The sequence below is a fragment of the Microtus oregoni genome, unplaced genomic scaffold, assembly GCF_018167655.1.
Source record: "Microtus oregoni isolate MIOR12 unplaced genomic scaffold, Mior012 000012F_ref0000307, whole genome shotgun sequence".
Lineage (NCBI taxonomy): Eukaryota > Metazoa > Chordata > Mammalia > Rodentia > Cricetidae > Microtus > Microtus oregoni.
In genome coordinates, this window is record NW_024543071.1 from 51,394,798 (window position 1) to 51,415,207 (window position 20,410).

Genomic DNA, 20,410 nt, shown 5'->3' on the forward strand with positions numbered 1-20,410 from the left:
TGAGACGACAGCGAGGTCCCGCCTCCCAGCGCTGATTGGCTGCTGTGCTGGGCCCAGGATGGGCAGGGGGCGCGTCCATTTAAATATTGCTGCAAAAGCGCTGTAGCAGTCTCACCTCAGTGTCCTGACAGAAGCTTAACCAGGCCATCAGGATGGGGCCGGATATGTTCCCTTGATCGTTTGTGAACCATCGCTTCCCGACAAAGCAGAGATCATGACTCCTCGTGAGGCCTCCCAGGCCCCACTGGAATTCGGGGGGCCATTGGGTAAACGGGAAGATTGGGGGTGGAGGCTGAACCGATGCTACTTAACGAGAGCTGGGTAGGATACGAGCTAGAAAGCTTTTGGGAAATCTGGAGGCAGAAGGGCGGGGTGCGCAGGTGGCAGAATGTCTGCAGAAGAGGATGGGCCGGTGCTGGCAGCCGTATAGCAGGGCGTTGGTGGAATGGGAGACATTTGGAAGAAAAAGCAGGATGGTCTTTGGGAGGACTAATATGAAAATCAAGGTTGGAGTATGGCGCTAGGGACCTGCTAAGCAGGCAGGAGACCCAAAGCGCCTGTGGACTTGGGAGTGCTCTGGGGAGCGATCACGCGACACAGTGGCCCTCTCCTTAGGCGTCACGGCGATGCTGCTCCTGCTACCTGCCACCATGTTCCATCTGCTCCTGGCGGCCCGGTCGGGCCCGGCGCGGCTCCTGGGCCCACCTGCTTACCTGCCTGGGCTGGAGGAGCTGTGGAGCCCACGGGTTTTGCTGCTATTGTTCATCTGGCTCGGTCTGCAGGTGGCGCTCTACCTGCTCCCGGCTCGCAAGGTGTGCGCTCTAACACCGGGGAGGAGTGGACAGGGAGGGCTCTACCAAGGAGAAGCCCTCCCCAACCCTTATACGACCTTCCCTATACCCATAGGTGGCCGAAGGGCTGGAATTAAAGGACAAGAGTCGTCTGCGCTACCCTATTAATGGTGCCTGGGGCTTCCCCATCCCGTCCCTGAGTCTGAGTGATACGGGTTGGGGTGGGTTCCAAGTCTAGCCGGAGGTGCTCTGATGACACGCTCCCCTGTGGGAATCTCGCATTGCTACTCTGCTCCAGGGCACGTCTGCGTGCAGCGTGTGTTGTCTGTGGAATTATGGTGCTACTCTATTTCTTTGTGTGTGCGCGTGTGGTCTGTGGAAGGATGCAACTCCAGGGTTTACTCTGTGGTGTGGTAGCTGTGGACGTATGCAATCCCAGGACTCACTCTGTTATGGTTCAGGTTTCCAGGCTCTGGTGCTAACAGCCGTGTTGGTGGGGCTGGGGGTGTCAGCCGGGCTGCCCCTGGGAGCACTCCCTGGAATGCTCCTGCCCATGGCTTTTGCGACCACTCTCACCAGCTTCATCTTCAGCCTCCTTCTCTATGCGAAGGCTTTGGCAGCTCCTGTCTCTGCCCTGGCCCCTGGAGGAAACTCAGGTGAGTAGGGTCCTGGTGAGGTAGGGGTGAGAGAGATGAGATTCCGACCAGCCCTTCACTCTCTGTTATTTCCCCAGGAAATCACATTTATGATTTCTTTCTGGGACGGGAGCTGAACCCTCGCCTTGGTTCCTTTGACTTCAAGTATTTCTGTGAGCTGAGGCCTGGCCTCATCGGCTGGGTATGCTGGGCATGCTGGGTTTACTATGCTGGTCTTGGGCCAGAAGGGCAGGGTGGGCTAGCATTGTTGGGTGGACAGCAATCAACAATATGTTGTTCTGCCATGAAGTCACAGTTTTGCTTTAGTATTAAGACCAAGAGGGGTTTTAATACCAAATCTTTTTTTTAAAATATTTATTTGTTTATCATGTGTACAGTATTCTTCCTGCAGGCCTCATTACAGATGGTTGTGGGCCACCATGTGGTTGCTGGGAATTGAACTCAGGACCTTTGGAAGAGCAGGCAATGCTCTTAACCGCTGAGCCATCTCTCCAGCCCCTTAATACCAAATCTTAAAAAAAAAAAAAAAAGCCATTTGGCTACCATACAAAGTCCCTAAACCACAAAACTAAATATATACAGCATGCCAGCGATGACAGATTCTGGGGGGAGGAGGCTGGGAGAGCATGTGGAGCTTTGAATGCCGTGGTCAAATACAAACTGACTTCTAAGGCAGTGACCAAGTGCTGCTTGAAGGCCAAGGCAGCTAGGTGCCTCCAGGGGCTTGTCAGAGTTAACAACTGGTCACTGGTAGCCTTGACAGCACAGCAGCTGTTCTTGGGTTAAGATCATACATCCATGGCCGGTTGGTAGAGAGTCCCAAAGGGACTCAGGCAAGGCCCTGCTTTCACCTGGGAAATCTTACACAGAGGCAGGAGTGCCAAGTACCCTCTATAAATCTGAGTTTGGGTTTGGTCTGGTTTTGAAACAGTTCTCACTAGGATAGCCCAGGCTAGTCTCGAAATCAGGCTGTCCTCTGCTTCTCTCAGCTACTCATAAAACTAGGATTACACCAGGCCTGGTCCACCATGGATCTGGGGATTGACCTGCCCACATACCAGACTCTAAGGTTATTTTCTCACTGGAGAAACAGGATGGAATGAAGTTTTCTTCTAAAATTACTATGAGGACTAGGTGGTGGTGCACACCTTTAATTCCAGCACTCAGGAGGCAGAAGCAGGCAGATCTCTGTGACTTCCAGGCCAGCCTAGTGTACATAGTTCCAGGCCAACCAAGGCTACTTATTGAGGCCCCCCCTTTTTTTAAATTAGAGGTACCCTTAATGAGAGTACCACGCCAGTATAACCGAAGAAGTTACAGTTACAGTATCCAGTCCACTGAAGCTGCTGAAACGAGGGTGCAAAGGACAGGGTCACGACAAGCAAATCTTAGCTCTGTAAGCATTGTGCTGTTCTTTAAAAAGCAACTCAAGGCAGGCCTATCCCCATTTTCACACGGCAGTGGCAGAGTGAGCTTTAGCAAGGCTGTGTCCTCTGCCCAAGTGCAGTATAGGCAGAGCTTCTGCCTGGATCCCTGTGAGCCGACAGCTGAGAAGGGGAGAGGTTGACACTGTACTCTGATGCTCCCACCCAGAGTCAATGGCCCTGTCCCCACCTCCCTCAGGTCATCATTAACCTGGCCCTGCTGATGCAGGAGGCAGAGCTGCGGGGGAGTCCTTCACTGGCCATGTGCCTGGTCAATGGTTTCCAGTTGCTGTATGTGGGGGACGCCCTCTGGTATGAGGTGAGGTGGATTGGGCAGGGGAGGCGAATGGGATCCTGAGCATGTCAACTGGACCAAGCCAGTGTGTCTGGGTCCTGTCCCTGCAGGAGTCTGTCCTTACCACCATGGACATAATACATGATGGATTTGGCTTCATGCTGGCCTTTGGAGACCTAGCCTGGGTACCCTTCACCTACAGCCTGCAGGCCCAGTTCCTGCTCTACCATCCACAGCCTCTGGGGTTGCCCATGGCCTTGCTCATCTGCTTCATTAAGGGTCAGTAGGAGGCCTTCGATCCCCTCCCTCTCATCCTTTATTCACTACTGTTAGATAGGTCCAGGCGCTGATGTTCCTCTGAAGTGGGAGCCAGCTCCTGGGTATCATAACACAGCCTGGGATTTGGACAGGCTTGTGGTCAGGGCTAGGCAGAAGACTTAGACTTCCACCTCACTTCCTGATCTTACTTTCCCTCAGCTATGGGCTACTACATCTTCCGTGGTGCTAACTCCCAGAAGAACACATTCCGAAAGAATCCATCTGACCCCAGTGTGGCGGGTGAGCTGGGTCTCCTGGGGATGACAGGTAAGATGAAGCAGCAGGGCTCTGTGGCTCCCTGCTTCATTAGCTGTCTTTCTCCAGGTCTGGAAACCATCCCTACTGCCACAGGGCGGAAGCTGCTGGTGTCTGGATGGTGGGGTATGGTTCGTCACCCCAACTACCTGGGAGACCTCATCATGGCTCTGGCCTGGTCCCTGCCCTGTGGTGAGTGGGTTTGGGACTGGATCAGGTGTGGTGACAGAGGCTGTCTGGTATACCTAGTAGAGGGATGATCAGGGGCTGGAGATGAACCCTGCCACCCTGTGCGCCATTAGATGTGAAGGCCTGTACAACCTGGGTGCTGGGTCTGATCGTGCAGCCCCCTCCCTACAGGGGTATCCCACCTGCTACCCTACTTCTACCTCCTCTACTTTACGGCGCTGCTGGTGCACCGCGAGGCCCGAGATGAGCAGCAGTGCCTCCGCAAGTACGGCCGGGCCTGGCAGGAGTACTGCAAGCGCGTGCCTTACCGAATCCTACCCTATGTCTACTGAAGCAGACCCACCTAGGCAGCAGGCCTGAACACACCTCAAGGGAAGGGCGTGCCCCCCATTCTGCTCCACAGGGGTGACTAGTCTCAGAAGAGGTTTGAAGCAAGGAGCCACTGCTTCCACACAGAAATACTTTGACTTGTTGGATAAATGTTTTCAACTTTGTTGTGTTTTTCTTCTATCCTGGGGCCAGAGATGGAGGACCAGCTGACTAGGGAAAGCTGAAAAGCGGTTTGTGGGTCCAGAGCCTGAGTGGGTGGAAGAACTGGCTTCTCTGAAGTGGACACTTCAGGGGGATGTAGCTCAGTTTCAGAGAGTGGCTTAGTATGCACGAAGCCTCTGGTCGTCAACACTGCAGAGTGACTAACACCTGTAATCCTAGCACAGTCAAGGTGGAGGCAAGCTCAGAAGTTCAAGATCACCCTCAGCTACACAGTAACTCCACGGGAGCCTAGGATAGGGCAGTCTTTGAAGAAAAGAAAGGTACTGCCGCCGGGCGATGGTGGCGGGAGGCAAAGGCAGGCGGATCTCTGTGAGTTCGAGGCCAGCCTGGTCTACAGAGCTAGTTCCAGGACAGGCTCCAAAAAGCCACAGAGAAACCCTGTCTCGAAAAAACCAAAAAAAAAAAAAAAAAAAAAAAAAGAAAAGGAAAGAGCCGGGCGGTGGTGGCGCACGCCTTTAATCCCAGCACTCGGGAGGCAGAGGCAGGTGGATCTCTGTGAGTTCGAGACCAGCCTGGTCTACAAGAGCTAGTTCCAGGACAGGCTCCAAAACCACAGAGAAACCCTGTCTCGAAAAAAACCAAAAAAAAAAAAAAAAAAAAAGAAAGAAAGAAAAAAGAAAGGTACTACCAACATTTGGGCAGACCGGTGGCGTCTTTATTAGTAACACAGACATCCATCTCAGCCAGGGAGCTCCTCAATTAGAGTCCTTGGAGCAGGTGGCACAGGGCCTCCCCAAAGCCGTTCCAGCTCCCCAGTAAGGGTTGCCATCTCCTCAGCTGTGACAGCATGCTCTCGGTGGGCCGTGGCACAGTCTAGAGCCAGTGGTGTGAGGGCAGCTTCATTTTCGTTGGTCCAGGCAAGCAGGAACTGGCACTTCTTCCGAGCCCGGTAAAGGCGATTTCGCTCCTCACTACCCACAGCCTGTTTTCGGGCACGGCCCAGGGTCTGCGCCAGGTGCCCCAGCGCTCTCAGCGTGTAGCCTTTCTGGTTGACAGGACCCTCGCCCAGCAGAATGCGAGCAACCTCTTGAATAGCACCCCGCGTACCCAGAGGTCCAGGTGGGTGTTCGCCCGCTTCCAGCACGTGGGCCGCAGCCTGCAGAGCTTCCTCCGTAGAGTTAAAGACTTGCTGGGCGCCCAGGGCTCCAGAAACATCGAGGAGCGTGGCACAGAAATCAGAGAGCAGAGCGTCGTCGTCCCCTCCGTGATACAGGGCGAGAGTGTGAGCATAGGCGAACAGCACATTGGGCAGCAGGAAGCGCACGAGCGGCGAGGCCGGGCTGCGGCTCAGGCTGGCTAGTGCTGGGATATGGGCGGGCACCGGCGGCGGCCCAGAGGCAGCAGGGTCTTCAGCAAGTGGCGCCGCGGTGCCGGCATCATCCGCAGATTCGGGCACGGTGCTCGCAGGGGCGGGCTCCGGCTCCGAAAGATCCCTGCCCGGGGCACAGTCCAACTCCTCCAGAAAACGCGGGCCAACCCCGCGGCCCCACCACCAGGGCCGCCAAGGAGGCAAAAGGCGTCCAGCTTCGCCACGGCTCAGCAGTCGCTCGAACGCCGCCTTCTCAGCCGGCGCCAAGCCTTCCCAGAGTCCAGAAAGGCCGCTCGGCCGTGGGCCGGGCCTCAGGCCTAGTTCCTCGGGCTCATCCTCGGTCTCGCGTTGTTCGCGCAGCCGGCGCAGAGCGCCCGCCAGACGGCTGGGGGAGGCGCTCCGGCCGCGGAGCTCCCGCAGCACCTGGTCGCGGTAGAAGTTCTCGGCGCAGGAGCCATGCGTCCGGTAGCAGCGCAGCGAGCAGTAGGGAGCGTTGCAGCGCGGGCAGGTGTAGCGCGCCGGCAGCGCTTCTCCGTCTGGGCAGAAGCCGCAGAGCCCTACGGGCTCCATGGCAACTGGCGCCGCGTGCCGGACACCACACAGCCGCCGCAGCCCCGCCACTTCCGGCGCTTCTTCGGTTATTTCCGCCTTTGTGCGTGGGGCGACGTAGTCGCCTTTCAGCACATTCCCGAGGCTTCTCGGTAACTTCCGGCTCCCGAGTAGCCCTTTGGGCATGTGCAGAAGCCGGTAAAGCGCTTCCCAGCACGGTGGCTCGCAGAGTAATGTCGTTAAACGTTATGTCCAGCTTGTTTCCCGTGATTTTACCAAATTGTGCAAAAATAAAATACCTTTTAAACAAAACCAACCAACCAACAACAAAAACTCAGGGTCGCCCAGCGGTGGTGGTGCACGTCTTTAATCCCAGTACTCCGGAGGCAGAGGCAGGCGGATCTTTGTGAGTTCGAGGCCAGCCTGGTCTACAAGAACTAGTTCCAGGACACTGAGGGCAGCTACACAGAAAAATCCTGTATCGAAACAAAACAAAACCAAAAAACAACCCAGGGTTTTAGCAGTGAATAGGGAAACACGCTCTTTATCCCAGCATCAGGTCACTAGAGGCAGGCTGATTTCTTTGCGTTTGAGGACTACATAGTGAGTTCCGGGATAGTCAGAGCTACATAGTGAGAAAAAAAAAAAAACCCAAATTAATAATTAAACTCCCCAAGAACTAAATCATAAGCCACTTGGTAGCGAATCTGGAGATAAGATACACACCACATCAACATATAAATTGAGGCCAGTCTGGGACTACATGAGACCCTGTCTTAACAACAAAACAATGGGCAACCCGTCCCCAAAGATGTGCTGAAATTTAATCCCCCCCCTTTTTTTTTTTGCTTTCCGGGACAGGGTGTCTCTGTGTTAACAGCCTTGGCTGTAGACCAGGGTGGCCTTGAATTTAGAGGCCTGCCTCTTTCTCCCAAATACTGGGATTAAAGGTGTGTGTGACCACCATCCGGCTTGTTTTTTTTTTTTCCTTCCTGAGACAAAGTTTGTGTAGTCTCGGCTGTCATGGAACTAGACCATGTTAGCACTTGGAGGCAGACAGGCAGATCTGTGAGTTCAAGGTCAGCCTGGTCTACAGAGCAAGTTGCAGAATAGGCCCCAAAGCTACAGAGAAACCATCTTAGAAACCACCACCAAAAACAAAATTTAAATGGAATGGAGAATCCCGCAAGGCAACCTTACTCCAAAGTGGGGTCTGGGTGAACCGGAAGCCCATTGCTCAGGTGGAACCACTAATCAGCTGCCAAGCCCCAGCTGTGACTAGGTGATAGGTAAGATCAGGATGTCAATCTAATCAGGAAATACCAATTTGCAAAGCTGAGGAATCCCAGGCTTCTTGTGCTTTGGATTTTATTGATACTACTGCTGGTCCTAAATTCAGTTAAAACCGACTCATCTTCTCCCGAAGCCTTTCCCTCCACAAAACAACAGTTTAACACTAAATGTGTTTTGTTGTTTGACACAGGATCAAGATGCACTTACCTAGCCGAAGAGGTCTATTTCTTCCTAAGGCCTTGCAAATGAAGAAAGCAGTAACATGTTTGGACAAAGGGACTTTATTAGACTGCCAGGATCACAATAGGACTTAGGAATTAGCATTGGGGCCCTTCTTCTTGCCAAAGGTGGGCACAACGTTGACAAAGCGACGGTTGTACTGCATCCGTCGCTTGGCCCGGCCTGTCTTCTTCTTCTTCTTCTCCTGCTTGGCTACCTGGGAAAGGGAAGGACTTGTAAGACTCTGGTTGACCTCTCCCATGCCTGGCACCCTTCCCACCAGCTCCTCTCCATCAAAGAATGCAAACAGACAAATCAAAGGCCTTGATTTTGCTGCAAAAGGAAAAACAAAGTCCATACACCAACTCTGGCACGCACCTTGGGAGTTTGACCTCTCACTTTTCCAGCACGGGCCAGGGAACCATGAACTTTACCTGTGTAAGGAGAAACGCAGCAGGTAAGAAGCAATGCCCTGCCCAGAACAACTTGCTTACTTACTCTTAGGCTTCTAATGACAAATCTGGGGCCCCAACAAGGAATGAAACCAAGCTGCAGAGGCTGGAGATGGGGTCACAGAACAGCTAACCCAGGTTGGTTCCCATCTCAATGTCACTGTGGCCAGTTTACTTAGTGCTGAGGGTTTGATACTAAAGCAAGGACTCTGTATCCTTAGCTAACATCTACATACAAAGACTAGAGCACTCTGAGAGCCTCGTAATCCCGAGCTTGATTATTACTGTCTTTCCTTCTGACACGGTTTCTCCATATAGCCTTGGCTGTCCTGCCTGTCTCTGCCTCCCAAGTGCTAAGATTAAAGGCGTACACGCCTACCACACAACTGGATTCTGACTTTAGTGGGGACACTGAGAACCAGTATGATTAGAGACTGAAATACCTTTTAGAACCAAACCATAGAAGACACAAGTGTACTGCCACAGAAATGAGCTGTCCCATGCTTTAGTTACACGCATCCCATTAGTTCACAGGGAAAAAGCAGTTACCTCCCAGCATGCGGCCAGCTACTTCCAAAGTGGTCAGAGCTTCCACGCCACACTGGCCTAGGGTGGCCTCATCCTCCAGCGGCGAGCCAGCCAGAAGCAGGACTTGATCCTCCGGGGCAATGCCTTCCAGTGAGGTCACATGAGCCTACAGACAAAAACCGAACGTTTCAAAGTAGACAAGTTTTAGCTGAGGACCTGGGGATAAAGGAGCAGTTAGGTCGAGTCAAAGGGCTTTACATACTTACTTTGATCTGGGCGACCGTTTCTTGGCCGGTCACCTCGAGGGTGTGTAGTTTCTGGGCGCGTACGAAGAGCTGCATGTTGGCGACTGAAAAAAGAAAGGTTTCTGAGAGAAGGGAATTAGCGTCCCGGAAGGCAGGCGGACGGGAAGCGGCTCGGGCAAGCGCGCCGTCTCACACGCGTTAGGCCGGGCTCGCCAGGGACCTGAACGCGATCGGAGACAAGGCCGCGGAACAGCCCTTGTCCTCTGACTTCCCCGCACCTCTGAGGCCGCAGACGGCCCGCTCCCGAGCGCAACAGGGACAGCTGCCCCCGCGAGTCTCACCTAACCCGCGGACGCCGAGGCTGCTGCCGCGAAGATGGAGTCAAGAAAGAGGAAGAAGCAGGAGCGCGCACGTCCTCACCGCCTGCTGCGTGGCACGTCACTGGTGCGCGACCGCGCTGTTGCTAGTATTGGTACCGCCCACCGCCGTCCTAGCCGGCCCCCTTACGCATTACGCAGGCGTCTTGCTCTGTGGGCGGAGCGCGCGGGAGTGGGCGGGGCCGAGCCGGTTGCGCGCGCAGATGGCACGCGCAGTGGGTCAATCAAAGATGGCAGCGGCTATTTTCCGACCCGCTCTGCGAGACTGGGGGTGCTGCCTCCGGTGGAGCTACGCGCTTCGGCAACTGGTGAGAGTTCGGAGCGGAGGGCAAAAGGCTGTGTGTGAGCCTGTTGCTCATGACAACTCTGATCTCCGCATGCCCTACGAGGCCTAGGTTTTCCTGTATACTCGGGTTGTCTCAAGGGTATGTGCAGTGAGGAGAGGGCCGGTGGCAGAGCCTGGGTAGCCCGGGTTTTGGAATAGGGCTGCTGCATACCTCGAGTTGGTTAGGACCGAGAGCAGCTGCCCGGCTCGGTGCCCGATCGGCTCAAGCACCTTATTCGGAGTTAGAGAATTCCAACACCAACAGAAGAAATTGCTGAAGAATACTATATTGATTGGTCTTATGATTAATTAGCTTTTCTAAATATGCTGTTTGCTATCTGAGTCCTCGAGAAATCTTGGGATCAGACGTTTGAGCAGTTTCTCCAGTCCCTCCCGATACCTTGCACTCTGGAAAAATGTCGGGTGCTTTCCCAGCGCAGGTCTTTACATACACTGTTCCTTTTGCCTGTTTCTTTACCTTCTAAAGACCTTCCGTGTTGTGTGAACTAATGGAAAGATGGTTTGTTTTGCTTTAGAGCCAAACCCAGGGGCATCCTGATAACCCCAGCTTTGTGGAGTCTGTGGATGAATACCAGTTTGTGGAGCGTCTGTTCCCCCCCACCAAAATCCCAGAGCCACCAAAGCATAAACATTATCCCACTCCCAGTGGCTGGCAGCCTCCCAGAGGTAAGCTGAGTGATGGGGGGAGTTTGAAGGCTGTAGACCAGGAAGGTCCTTTGCCCCAGCTGAGTCTTTGGACTTCGCAGTGGATTTAGGAGTGCTGTTCAGATGTAGGTGGATTAGTATTGTCTCATCCCCAGGGAAGGGCCCAAGAGTAGAAGAACTCTATTTTACTGGGATGAAGTCTTCCCTTGTAATGAGAAAGCATAGAGAAAGAAGACCCGTGTGTTTGGATTTCTCTTCTTCCAGACCAACTGACCATGTACAATAGAGAATGCAGTTTAGCAAAAGGTAGTCTGTTTGAATTCGGCTTTGCCCTTCATTGTTGGTTTAATAGTCATTTGGCTTCTTCTAACCTCAAATTCAACAAAATGAGTGTAATCTGCTCAGCATATAAAACCTTTTCTACAAACTCCAGTGTGTGATTATGCTTATAAAATCCCACTGCCACTTCAAGGTGTAGGCCGGCTGGAGGTGGCGCACGTCTTTAGTCTTTAATCCCAGCACTCGCGAGTCAGAGACATACCGATCTCTGTGAGTTCGAGGCCAGCCCGATCTAGAGAAACCCTGTCTCAAAAAACCAAAACAACAAAAACCCTAGCAAACCAAACCAAAAGAACCCCTTTAATTCCCATCTCTCTGTTACATAATTATGAACCTCATTGGGTTAATGGAAGAGAGTAGTCCTCTAGAGGGAGTTTCCCCTAGGATCAGGGAATAAATACTTTTTTTGTTGTTTTTCTTTTTTCGAGACAGGATTTCTCTGTGTAGCCTTGGCTGACCTGGAACTCGCTCTGTAGACCAGGCGGGTCTCGATCTCACAGAGATTCATCTGTCTCTGCCTCCTGAGTGCTGGGATTAAAGGTGTGGGCCCCAAACTCAGAGATCCACCACCTTCCCTCTGCTGGGATTAAAGAAATGTGCTACCGTATCTGATTTTTTTACCCCGAGATAGGGTTTCCCTGTGTAACAGCCTTGGCCATCCTATAACTCCATTTGTTGACCAGGCTGGCCTGAACTACAGAGATTTACCTACTTCTGCCTCCCGAATGATGGAATTAAAGGCAATTCCGATTTTTCTTTTTGAGACAGTGTCTAATGTGGCCCAGACTAACCTTGAACTACCTGTATATTCTAGGCATGAACAGTCATGCCCAGCGCTTCACTTCTTTTTGAGATTTAAATGGTAGCAGACCTGGGTGGGATTTTAAAGCACTAAGGGGAATATTCCATCCTGGCTATAAACTGAAGGAAGGACAGAGGAGATGCCCTGAAGTCAGAAGTAGTTTTCTCCAATAGGATTTAACAACCCTCCTTAGCCAGGTACAGCAGACCTTGTCTGTCTCAAAGCAGGACCCCCCCCCCCTCCCCGCCATAACCCTTTGTAGTTTTTATGAGGGGAAGGGCCTTGGCTTAAGCCTAGGATAAGCTGGCTTCCTATAACGTCCTCCTTTATAGATCCCCCTCCCAAATTGCCCTACTTTGTTCGACGATCCCGGATGCATAACATCCCTGTCTACAAGGACATTACACATGGCAACCGACAGATGACCGTGATCCGGAAGGTGGAGGGGAACATCTGGGTAAGTGACTTGGGTCTGTCCTGATCCTTCCAGGCTGGAGGGAAGGAGCCCTGGAATTGGAAACTGTTGACTGGAGTTCTTTCCCCAGGCTCTACAGAAGGACGTGGAAGAGTTTCTGAGCCCACAGCTGGGAAGAACACCCATCACCCAGGTTAATGAGGTGACAGGGACTCTTCGAATCAAGGGCTACTTTGATGAGCAGCTTAAAGCCTGGCTTCTTGAGAAAGGCTTCTGAGATATGCTGATCAGCCTCATGGCAGTTCCTACACAGACTGGCATTCATGGAGGAAGTGGATTTGGAGTCTCTGGAATGGGATTCAAAAGTACCTAAAGAGCTTTGAGATCAGTCCTTGCTTCATAAAGAGGAAAAAGACCTTGGTGTTTACGTGTCCACTTGGGGAGAGCTATTCAATGTGGGAGTCCACAAGACACAGTCAAGCTAGCGAGAGACATCAACTGCTGTCTCTTTAAAAACTGTGGTGCATGGGCTGGAGAGATGGCTCAGCGGTTAAGAGCACTGACTGCTCTTCCAGAGGTCCTGAGTTCAATTCCCAGCAACCACATGGTGGCTCACAACCATCTGTGATGAGGTCTGGTGCCCTCTTCTGGCCTACAGGCAGGATACTGTATAAATAAACAAATCTTAAAAAAAAAAAAAAACAAAAACTGTGGTGCACTTCTTAGGTGAGCCACTCTGGAGACAGCCACCCAACCCTGTTCTGGGGACATGCATCCTTCATTTTCTGGAGCTTTTGCTGTAAGCCAGACTAGTCTTGGTAGCAAATGTGGAAAACATACACAGACAACACAGGACAATGACATGGACTGCAATGGACAAGACAGACAAAAGAATATCTTAGGTTCTGAGTGTGTATAATAGGGTTGGGGACATCACCCTGCTGTCCTGGAATCAGCTTTATAGAAGTTTGAAAACAAGAAAATGATGTCTTTTCATCCTGCTTTCTCATCTAATATCAGCCATTTGACCAACTTCACCATTTAATTGGTTAAGCAGCATTCAGATCCTGGCTGCCCTGCTTGACTTCAGACCTAAGGTTCTCCATGTGGAAGATGGATGTCTAGTTCCTCAGTGACCTTGGCATCCTCATTCTAGGAGACCACAGATTAGTCATGAGTCTACAGGCTGGGCACAGAAAAGGAGCCTCGCCCTAAGTTACAAGCCCCACCAGTCATTAATGCAAGTTTTTATTTGGCTGTATATACAATTTAAGCTATTAAAATTTGTACAATATTTACAAATTAAATAATCATCTGAAACTGTCTCCAGAAACTCCTGTAACATAACCTAAAGGAAGAAAGACAGAAGCAGCTAGGCCTTGGCTCCATGGTCCCTGCATGGCCCAGAGCCTGTTCTAAACAGGAAAGTTCAGGTACCAAGCCTCACACCTGCTCTTCCTTCCTGGGGTCAAGCATTCAAATCAAAAAGACAAAAGTAAGCCCAAATCCACTAGGTACAGAAATAGTTCCAATCCTGAACTCGAGTCCCACGGGTTGGAGGTGGCCTGCCTTGGATTGTGGGGAGCAGTGGTTAAGGAGCAGCACACACCCTCAGCCAGGCCCACCAGGCAGTGGCTGCTGGGTGAGATGGGGGTGGGGGAAAGAGCCTGGGGAGGGGCAGGACAGGGTCCCTCAGTGCTGCCCGCTTGTCCCCCACCCCCAGGCACTCCTTTCCCTGAGTTGTGTGGTTGCCAGTAAGACATAGAAATGCCACAGGGCTTAGGGGGCACAGCCACCACCACAAAGGGGCTTCTGAGATTGGGGTAGAGGAAGGAGACCGGTGTCCATCTAGGCAGGAGGGCAGGGCAGGTTCTGGTCTGTCTTCAGCCCCTCGGGTGTACACACTTGGGAACAAGTAATACTGTTCGGCACGGCAGCATGGTCCCACACTCACAAGCAGAGCTTGGAGGGGCTTCACCTTCTTCCCGAAAGCAGAGAGGAGCTTCCCAGAGGTTGAGCCTCTACTTCTAAGGCCCCAGCAGAACACAGCACAAGTGGTAGAGGAAGGTTAGAGCTGACCAACATCTCCACCTGGCTGCCAGGGCCATCGGGACGGATCAACTATGAACCCAGCCACTTTTACTTGGCCTCAGAGATCCTGCCACTTCTTTCTCAGCTGGGGGTTACTCCCCGGTACAGACAGAGGGAGCTGGCACTTGGTGGCAGGATGTGTTCCAGAGAGGGCCACTCGAGAGCAGGGCCAGGTCTGGGCAGTGTCAGTGGGCAACAGGGGACTCCAGCTTTTGCAGGCGACGCCGGCGGAGTTCTGCAGCGTCAGGCTCTCCATCCTCAGGAAGCTCCTCTGCAGCGCCCACCAACTCAGGAGCTGGACAGATAGGTCACAAGTGGAACCCAGAGAGTCCTTTATCCTCACCCCTCAAGGTTAACCACACCTACCCGGAGGCTTCTCAGCTTCAGGGGCTGGTGAGGAGGCTCCAGGGGATGGGGATGGGGCCTCAGAGCTGGGGACGCTGGTGGAGGGGGCAGCAGATACCACTGCAGAGGCAGCCTCTTCAGTGGGGTTGACTGAAGTAGCTGGCCTGGGGGGCCTGGCAAGAGAAGGGACAAAAGAGGCCTTGACCTTGGCATCCTGGGTTAGACAGATCTTCCCACCACCAAACACCACCACCACCACAAGCTCTAAGGCAAGCTGTCTTTGAATTCTTGTGAAAAGCGGACCTAAATGAACACATGTGGGTTTGAGTCTCAGGTGACTTAGCCCCATGGATTGTAAATCACTTGCCAGCAGAGACAGCTGACCTGTGTCATGTTCTCCTCAGTCTCCACCTAGGGAGCTGGGCACCTTAGAGGGTGTTTAGTGGGTAAGTCGGAGTGCTCAAGCCTTGGACTACAGCTACCTACCAGCCCTTTGCACATGTCACCTATGACTGGGAATTCGGTTTCTCTTCCACCCCTATTCCAACATAAAGCAAGCAAGCAGTGAGATTAGCACTTGAACATGGAAGAGGCTGGCCTGAAGTGACTTTCCATTATCTGCTTCCTGAGGTGATGAGCTGTAGCAGCTAATGTCAGGAATAACCGGAGTTTAGAAAAACGGGACTAAATTCCAAAGTCAGCTCACTAATAAACACCGGCTCTATACAGCTGTGCATGCAAGTCTTTGAAGGAAAGCGCTAGGCATGACCAAGAGCTCCCAGACGCGCCTGTAGATAGGTGGCCCAAGGCAGCAGAATGTATTGCACGGTACAGGGAAGACAAATGTCACAAACTACAAGGACCTTTTTTGAGCTCTACTAGAATCTGGCATGCATACCCCAAGGAGGCCAGCACAGTGAGGTACTGGTTGATTTGCAGCATGGCAGCATCCAGTAGCGTGTGTATGTTGCGCAGACTCTGCAGCCGGGCCTCCAGGTGCTGCCGTTCATGGCCCTCCAGCGCCCGCAGCTCCTCTGGGGTCAGGCCGGCAAAGCCCGCAGGGGGCACAGGCATTGGGGGGAAGGCTGACAGGAGGCAGAGGTTAGTTAGTCTGAGCTACCTGGGCCTGACCTCATTACCCTGAACATCCCAGAGAGTAGCCAACTTACCAAAAGGTGGGGGCAGGGGCATACCCATCCAAGGAGGAGGGAAGGGGAAGCCAGGGGCAGGGGCAGCCTCTGGGCCAGGGGCAGAACCAGATGCTGGGGCAGAGGTACTGGTACCAGCAGCTGTGGTGGTGGCTGTTCCACTGGGCCGAGAAACAGCTGACAAAGCACAAAACAAAAATCAGTCTCCAGGTCTCCAGATGTGGCTCTGCCACTCCCAGCTGCCTTAGCAAGCAAAAGGCTCACCTGCACTGGTAGACGGAGGAGCTGCAGCCTCTCCTGAGCTTGGGGGAGGTGGGACTGGTGGAAAGGGACCCATTGGGGGCCACAGTGGGAACATGCCTGGAGGGAAAGGAGGCAGGAGGCCCTGGGGGACTGCGGAGAAAACGGCAGTGAGAAGAGGAGTGAGCGGGAGTTCCTACTCCCAAGCATGATGTGCGGCTAGGAGCTGACCTCCACGTCTACAGGCCCCCAGCTTACCACTGGCCATTTATCTATTTCTCATCTTCTCACCCCTTCCTGCCCAGAATGAGCTTCTGGAGGGCAGACATTTGGGATTCCCCAGCTTTGTCAATACCCAGCCCTGAAGGCAGGGAAGATCATCTGAGGGCAAATGAACTACTTACAGTTGGGAGGCTGTGGCAGCAGTGGTGGAGGATGAGGAGCAGGGGGTGCTCCTTGGTCAGCAGGCTCAGGGGGGTGGCGGGGACTGGGCTGGCAAAGATGCCCGCAGGACATCCATACGGCAGGTCGGGCAGGTCTGCTGCCGCTGGAACCAGGAGCGCAGGCAGCTGGGAGCAAGATCAGGCAGTGATGAGCAGGTCCCCATGAGCCTGTGCATATGCAGTCCCCCAGACCCTGTCCCACCTTGTATGGAAGATGTGGTTGCAGGGCAGTCTCTTAGCGCCTGTCACCATTTCCTCTCGGCAGATGATGCAGACGTTGTCCATTGCCTGCAGCTCCTCGGGGGTGGCATCTGGGTACCTGGATAACATGTCAGAGCACATGTCAGGACCAGAACCTGGAGCAAAGTGATCAGGGTGAGTTTGGGAGAGTCGTCAGGATGAGCCCACTTACAGTGTGTTCATGTTGCGGATGGCTCGGCGAGACATGATGGCGTCTGTCACAGCTTTCTTGAACTGCCTGAAGAGACAAGTCCATGAGTGCAGGCAGGCAGGTGGGGAGAGCAGTCAGGGACAGGGACGGGACAGGCTGGACCCACCTCATAGCCAGGTACATGGGCCGAATGGCGAAAAGTGGGAAGGTGTGCACCTTGATCATGATGGTCATGAAGGCCATGTACAGCAGGACTTTGATGAAGCCTGGGGAGGAAAGGGAGAACACGGCTGGCCACAGAGCTGCAGGCACGCAGGATGCTGGCGTGGATCAGGAGAGGCCCCAGCCCCTGTCACCTGTGAACAGCTCCGTGTAGAGCATGTATACAGCCTTATTGTCCCAGGGGTTCTCGCTCTGGAGATCCACGGAGTGCAGCACATACTTGATGAAGATGGTGAGCACCATGGTCATCAGAATGGCATACTGGAGGGAGGACATGAGGCGCATGTAAGCTCCAGCATCCCCTTGCTCTAGCCATGCTTCAGTACAGCAGGTACCAGTGGTGCCAACACAGGCTTTGGACACAGGTGGGGTCCTCCCAGCCTATGACTAAAGCAACTGGCTCAACCTCTGTTTGCTCATTTGTAAAACAAAGCATCAACTGTCACCTACAACACAGTTCTGTTGATTAGGAAACAGAACTCATGCATACAGTTCAAGGCCTGGCACGTGGTAAGTCCCCAGCAAATATGAGCTGGGACACATCTCCTGGGGGATTTACCCAGCAATTTTCTCCTATCTACCCATAGCCAGCTGTGGCACCAGCCTCCGGGAAGGCTTGCTAAGGTGCCCAGATCAGGAATCCTCTATAACAGCCTTTTTTTGTGCCCTTCTGCAATCATTTAGGAGTGTATGAGGGCAGGAGGAAAAAGATGACTGCTCCCTGGTGGCCAGTATGGGGGTGGAGACACCACAGGTGCTCAGGAAGCCCTTGAAGGGCTGATCACAGTACATGCGGTCCCACCTCAACTTTGCCCCCCCCCAACCTCTCAAACAAGTTTTACCTCAAAGCCAAACACCAGCTGCACAGAAGCCCCCCGGGTGAGGATGCTATGATAAGCGTGGCTGACGAAGAGGAAGTCCAGGATACCCAGGAGGAACATAAGAGCTGTGGAGACCCCCAAATGGAGGGAAGTGAGGTTAGCACTTCCTGCTCTAGGAGAGCCCCACCCTCACATCCACCATGGCCACAGGCCCAGCCGTCTACTGAGATGTGTACCCCCAAGTGGAATCAGCACTCTGGGAGCTACTTTTGCCCAGGCAGGGTGTTGGGGCAACCCAGGCCCAGGGGAGAAGGCAGAGAGATGAGGGCCCAGGCAGTTTAGAAGCCCTGGAGTGGAACTGGGTAGAGACTATGCAAATTAACTTCTTAAATTATCTTTCCTGTCCAGCTGTCCCAAAGGGCGACAGGGTTCTGGGGTGCTGGCTCACAGGTTTGGCCTTCTCAGTGGCACCATGCCCCTCCAGCAGCCCCTTCCTCTTCATGAGTCTCACTTACAGACAATGCGGCAGTGGAAAAGCCAGGAGATGTTGGGGCTGCGCTCCATCTGCAGCAGAGCAGAGAGGGGACACCGTCAAGATGCTTGGGGTCACCCTATGCCCCAGTCCACCAGCATGGCCATCAGCCACTCCCAACTCACAAAGTCCACACGGTCCTCAGCCAACCAATGGAAACACTTGAGGAAGAGGAGGAGAGTAAAGAGCGCCACGAAACGAGGACTGAAGTCATCCCGAAAAACAGTGAAGGCCAAACAGGTTTCGGTGACAGCGTACCAGGACCGCTCCAGAAGGTGCTATGGGTTGAGATGGGACGATATGGAACCCAGTCATTCTTTGCCTGGCTCTGGACCCTGTCCTTTGGGGCCACCAACATATTACCTCCATCTCGGCTGCCCTCAGCTGCCCAAAGAACACCTTGCCCATCACTTTGCCCAAGAGGAAGACAAGGACAAAGGCCTGGATGTACAGGACCTAGGAGTGGGGGAAAGCCATAGTTCGAGGTTGTTTTCTGCTTTCTTCGGCCTGGGGCTCATCATTCTGACATGCTCTCAAGTCTTGTCATAGATTATTCCAAGTTAGGCAGCCAATGGCTATGTCTCCCCTACTATGACATATAGCCCTGTCTCTGACCCACACAGACATTGCCTTCCCACCCTGGGCAATCCTCCCTCACTGAGCCCAGAACTCACTGCCATGCTGGGGCTGGACTTGGTCAAATACACCACAGTGGGGTAGAACTGGTGTTTGAGGTAGTAGGCATGAGCCACCACTGCCCCAGTCAGCGCCAGGCTGGCTGCCATCATCACTGCGGTGCGGAACATTGCCCTGGCCCAGAGACCTGCACAAGGAAAATTATATTTGTCATGTCCATGCTGTGCAAACCTAGCACAGTCCCTGGCCGAGTGTCAGAAGTAGGGGTAAACTCTCATTTCGGCCTGACAGCCATTAGATTCAGAACAGCATATACTCCCAATTTCACAAGCAAGAAACAGGGACTCAAGGGTTAAAGGCTCGCACTGATGCAAGGCCTGGAACTTGGGTCAGTCTCATTTCAAATCTAGGGCTCTTTCCACGCTGTCTGCCAAGCCGCCTCCTCTAGGGAGTCAAAGAGGCAAAGCAGCAATGTTGGGAGGAGGGGGGCTCCTGCAGATGACCCTCTGTGGGAGCTGGGATGATAGGCTTTAGAGGCGGGAACGCTGGGCCTGGCTGCGAGAAGGCAAGACGCAGAAGGCACAGCCTGGGAGGCGGAACCGTCCGTGACAGCTGTGTCAGGGTGGTCAGCGTAGACGCGCGCCCTGCGGGGTACGTCAGTCTGGAACCCTGGCACCCCCCTCCCAGCCCCCCGAGCAGTGTCCACTCCGAGCACCGGAGAAACGGCCGACCAGCAGGGTGCAGCGGCGGGACCGAGAACCACCCGGTCGCCTCGAAGCCGCGCACCTGTGAGCGCTAGGAGTTGCAAACGACTCAGGCGGAGCCTGGCCTCTGGAACAGTGGCCGCGCCGCCGCCTGAGGTCTACAGCCATCTGACAGGCCGAAAACTAGCGGCGGAACGCTGGGGGACGGGCTGATCTCAGTGACCCCAAAGGGCAAGGTCCTGGTCCCCGACCCCCCACCCCAACCACAGCCTGGACCAGACTTCGGCCCACTCACCAGGAGCCCAGCGCCGCGAGCCCGCTCAATCACCGCGACTGCGGCAGCCGCTCCGGTTAACAACACTCCCCACCCCCTGCGAACCGGAACTTCGAGGGTAAGACACCTCACTTCCGGCGGCGCGGGGCGCGGCGGAGTGGACTGTACCAAGTGCGCTTTGCACGTAGCGATCTCGCCGGTGCTTCCGGGCCCGCGCGCACGCAGCCGGGACGAGCAAGAGATGGGGCGCGTGGTCGCGACCAAAAGCCCTGCGGGAAATGGCTGTCCCCGCCCCCGACACTCTTGTTAGTCACCGTAGTAGGATCACCCTAAAGCCCGGCAAGACGCCAGCTGTCAAAGTGTCTGGAAGCTGGGGTATTCTGCGGGCCGAGCCATTTGGAGGGGGGAGGAGAGCAAGCAAGAACCAGGCTTTACGTCAGGCATAAAAGAAATAAAATGTGTCAGCGCCTCACTCCAGGGACAGGTACGACACGGTGAGCAGTAAAGTGCTTCCTGGGAAAACTGGATGCAGAAAACAGACGTGTCTTCCTAGGTCACCTCCCC

General features: G+C 53.8%; 5 protein-coding genes across 6 annotated transcripts; 2 read left to right on the forward strand and 3 right to left on the reverse strand.

Moving 5' to 3' along the window:
• Nucleotides 1-54: 54 nt before the first annotated feature.
• Tm7sf2 (transmembrane 7 superfamily member 2) lies at nucleotides 55-4,421 on the forward strand. Its single transcript, XM_041661376.1, has 10 exons — nucleotides 55-266; nucleotides 616-812; nucleotides 907-961; nucleotides 1,253-1,447; nucleotides 1,525-1,628; nucleotides 3,071-3,190; nucleotides 3,277-3,445; nucleotides 3,644-3,724; nucleotides 3,809-3,931; nucleotides 4,100-4,421. The coding sequence occupies exons 1-10, from the start codon at nucleotides 215-217 to the stop codon at nucleotides 4,258-4,260; spliced, it is 1,257 nt and encodes a 418-aa protein (XP_041517310.1). The 5' UTR covers nucleotides 55-214; the 3' UTR covers nucleotides 4,261-4,421.
• Nucleotides 4,422-5,113: 692 nt separating this feature from the next.
• Nucleotides 5,114-6,436, reverse strand: Znhit2 (zinc finger HIT-type containing 2). Its single transcript, XM_041661534.1, has one exon. It carries the CDS (start codon nucleotides 6,357-6,359, stop codon nucleotides 5,160-5,162), a length of 1,200 nt encoding a protein of 399 aa, XP_041517468.1. The 5' UTR covers nucleotides 6,360-6,436; the 3' UTR covers nucleotides 5,114-5,159.
• Nucleotides 6,437-7,896: 1,460 nt separating this feature from the next.
• On the reverse strand, nucleotides 7,897-9,553 carry Fau (FAU ubiquitin like and ribosomal protein S30 fusion). Of its 2 annotated transcripts, none has more exons than XM_041661861.1 (5): nucleotides 9,417-9,553; nucleotides 9,097-9,179; nucleotides 8,852-8,996; nucleotides 8,229-8,284; nucleotides 7,897-8,067 (listed from the first exon to the last, which is right to left on the reverse strand). In XM_041661861.1, exons 2-5 carry the CDS (start codon nucleotides 9,169-9,171, stop codon nucleotides 7,942-7,944), a joined length of 402 nt encoding a protein of 133 aa, XP_041517795.1. In that variant the 5' UTR covers nucleotides 9,172-9,179; nucleotides 9,417-9,553; the 3' UTR covers nucleotides 7,897-7,941. The 2 variants fall into 2 exon arrangements, with proteins under 2 accessions (XP_041517795.1, XP_041517796.1); XM_041661862.1 differs by having other exon boundaries at nucleotides 9,354-9,495.
• Nucleotides 9,554-9,619: 66 nt separating this feature from the next.
• Mrpl49 (mitochondrial ribosomal protein L49) lies at nucleotides 9,620-13,313 on the forward strand. The gene is made up of 4 exons (XM_041661506.1): nucleotides 9,620-9,760; nucleotides 10,314-10,464; nucleotides 11,917-12,041; nucleotides 12,130-13,313. Exons 1-4 carry the CDS (start codon nucleotides 9,656-9,658, stop codon nucleotides 12,274-12,276), a joined length of 528 nt encoding a protein of 175 aa, XP_041517440.1. The 5' UTR covers nucleotides 9,620-9,655; the 3' UTR covers nucleotides 12,277-13,313.
• Syvn1 (synoviolin 1) lies at nucleotides 13,227-20,353 on the reverse strand. The gene is given in 17 exon segments (XM_041661505.1): nucleotides 13,227-14,385; nucleotides 14,457-14,608; nucleotides 15,334-15,520; nucleotides 15,605-15,760; nucleotides 15,848-15,976; nucleotides 16,228-16,300; nucleotides 16,302-16,392; nucleotides 16,469-16,585; nucleotides 16,679-16,744; nucleotides 16,824-16,923; nucleotides 17,014-17,140; nucleotides 17,722-17,825; nucleotides 18,216-18,264; nucleotides 18,358-18,510; nucleotides 18,596-18,688; nucleotides 18,907-19,055; nucleotides 19,868-20,353. Coding segments are annotated over 16 exon segments (1,839 nt in total). The 5' UTR covers nucleotides 19,039-19,055; nucleotides 19,868-20,353; the 3' UTR covers nucleotides 13,227-14,275.
• Between the last annotated feature and the right edge of the window lie 57 nt (nucleotides 20,354-20,410).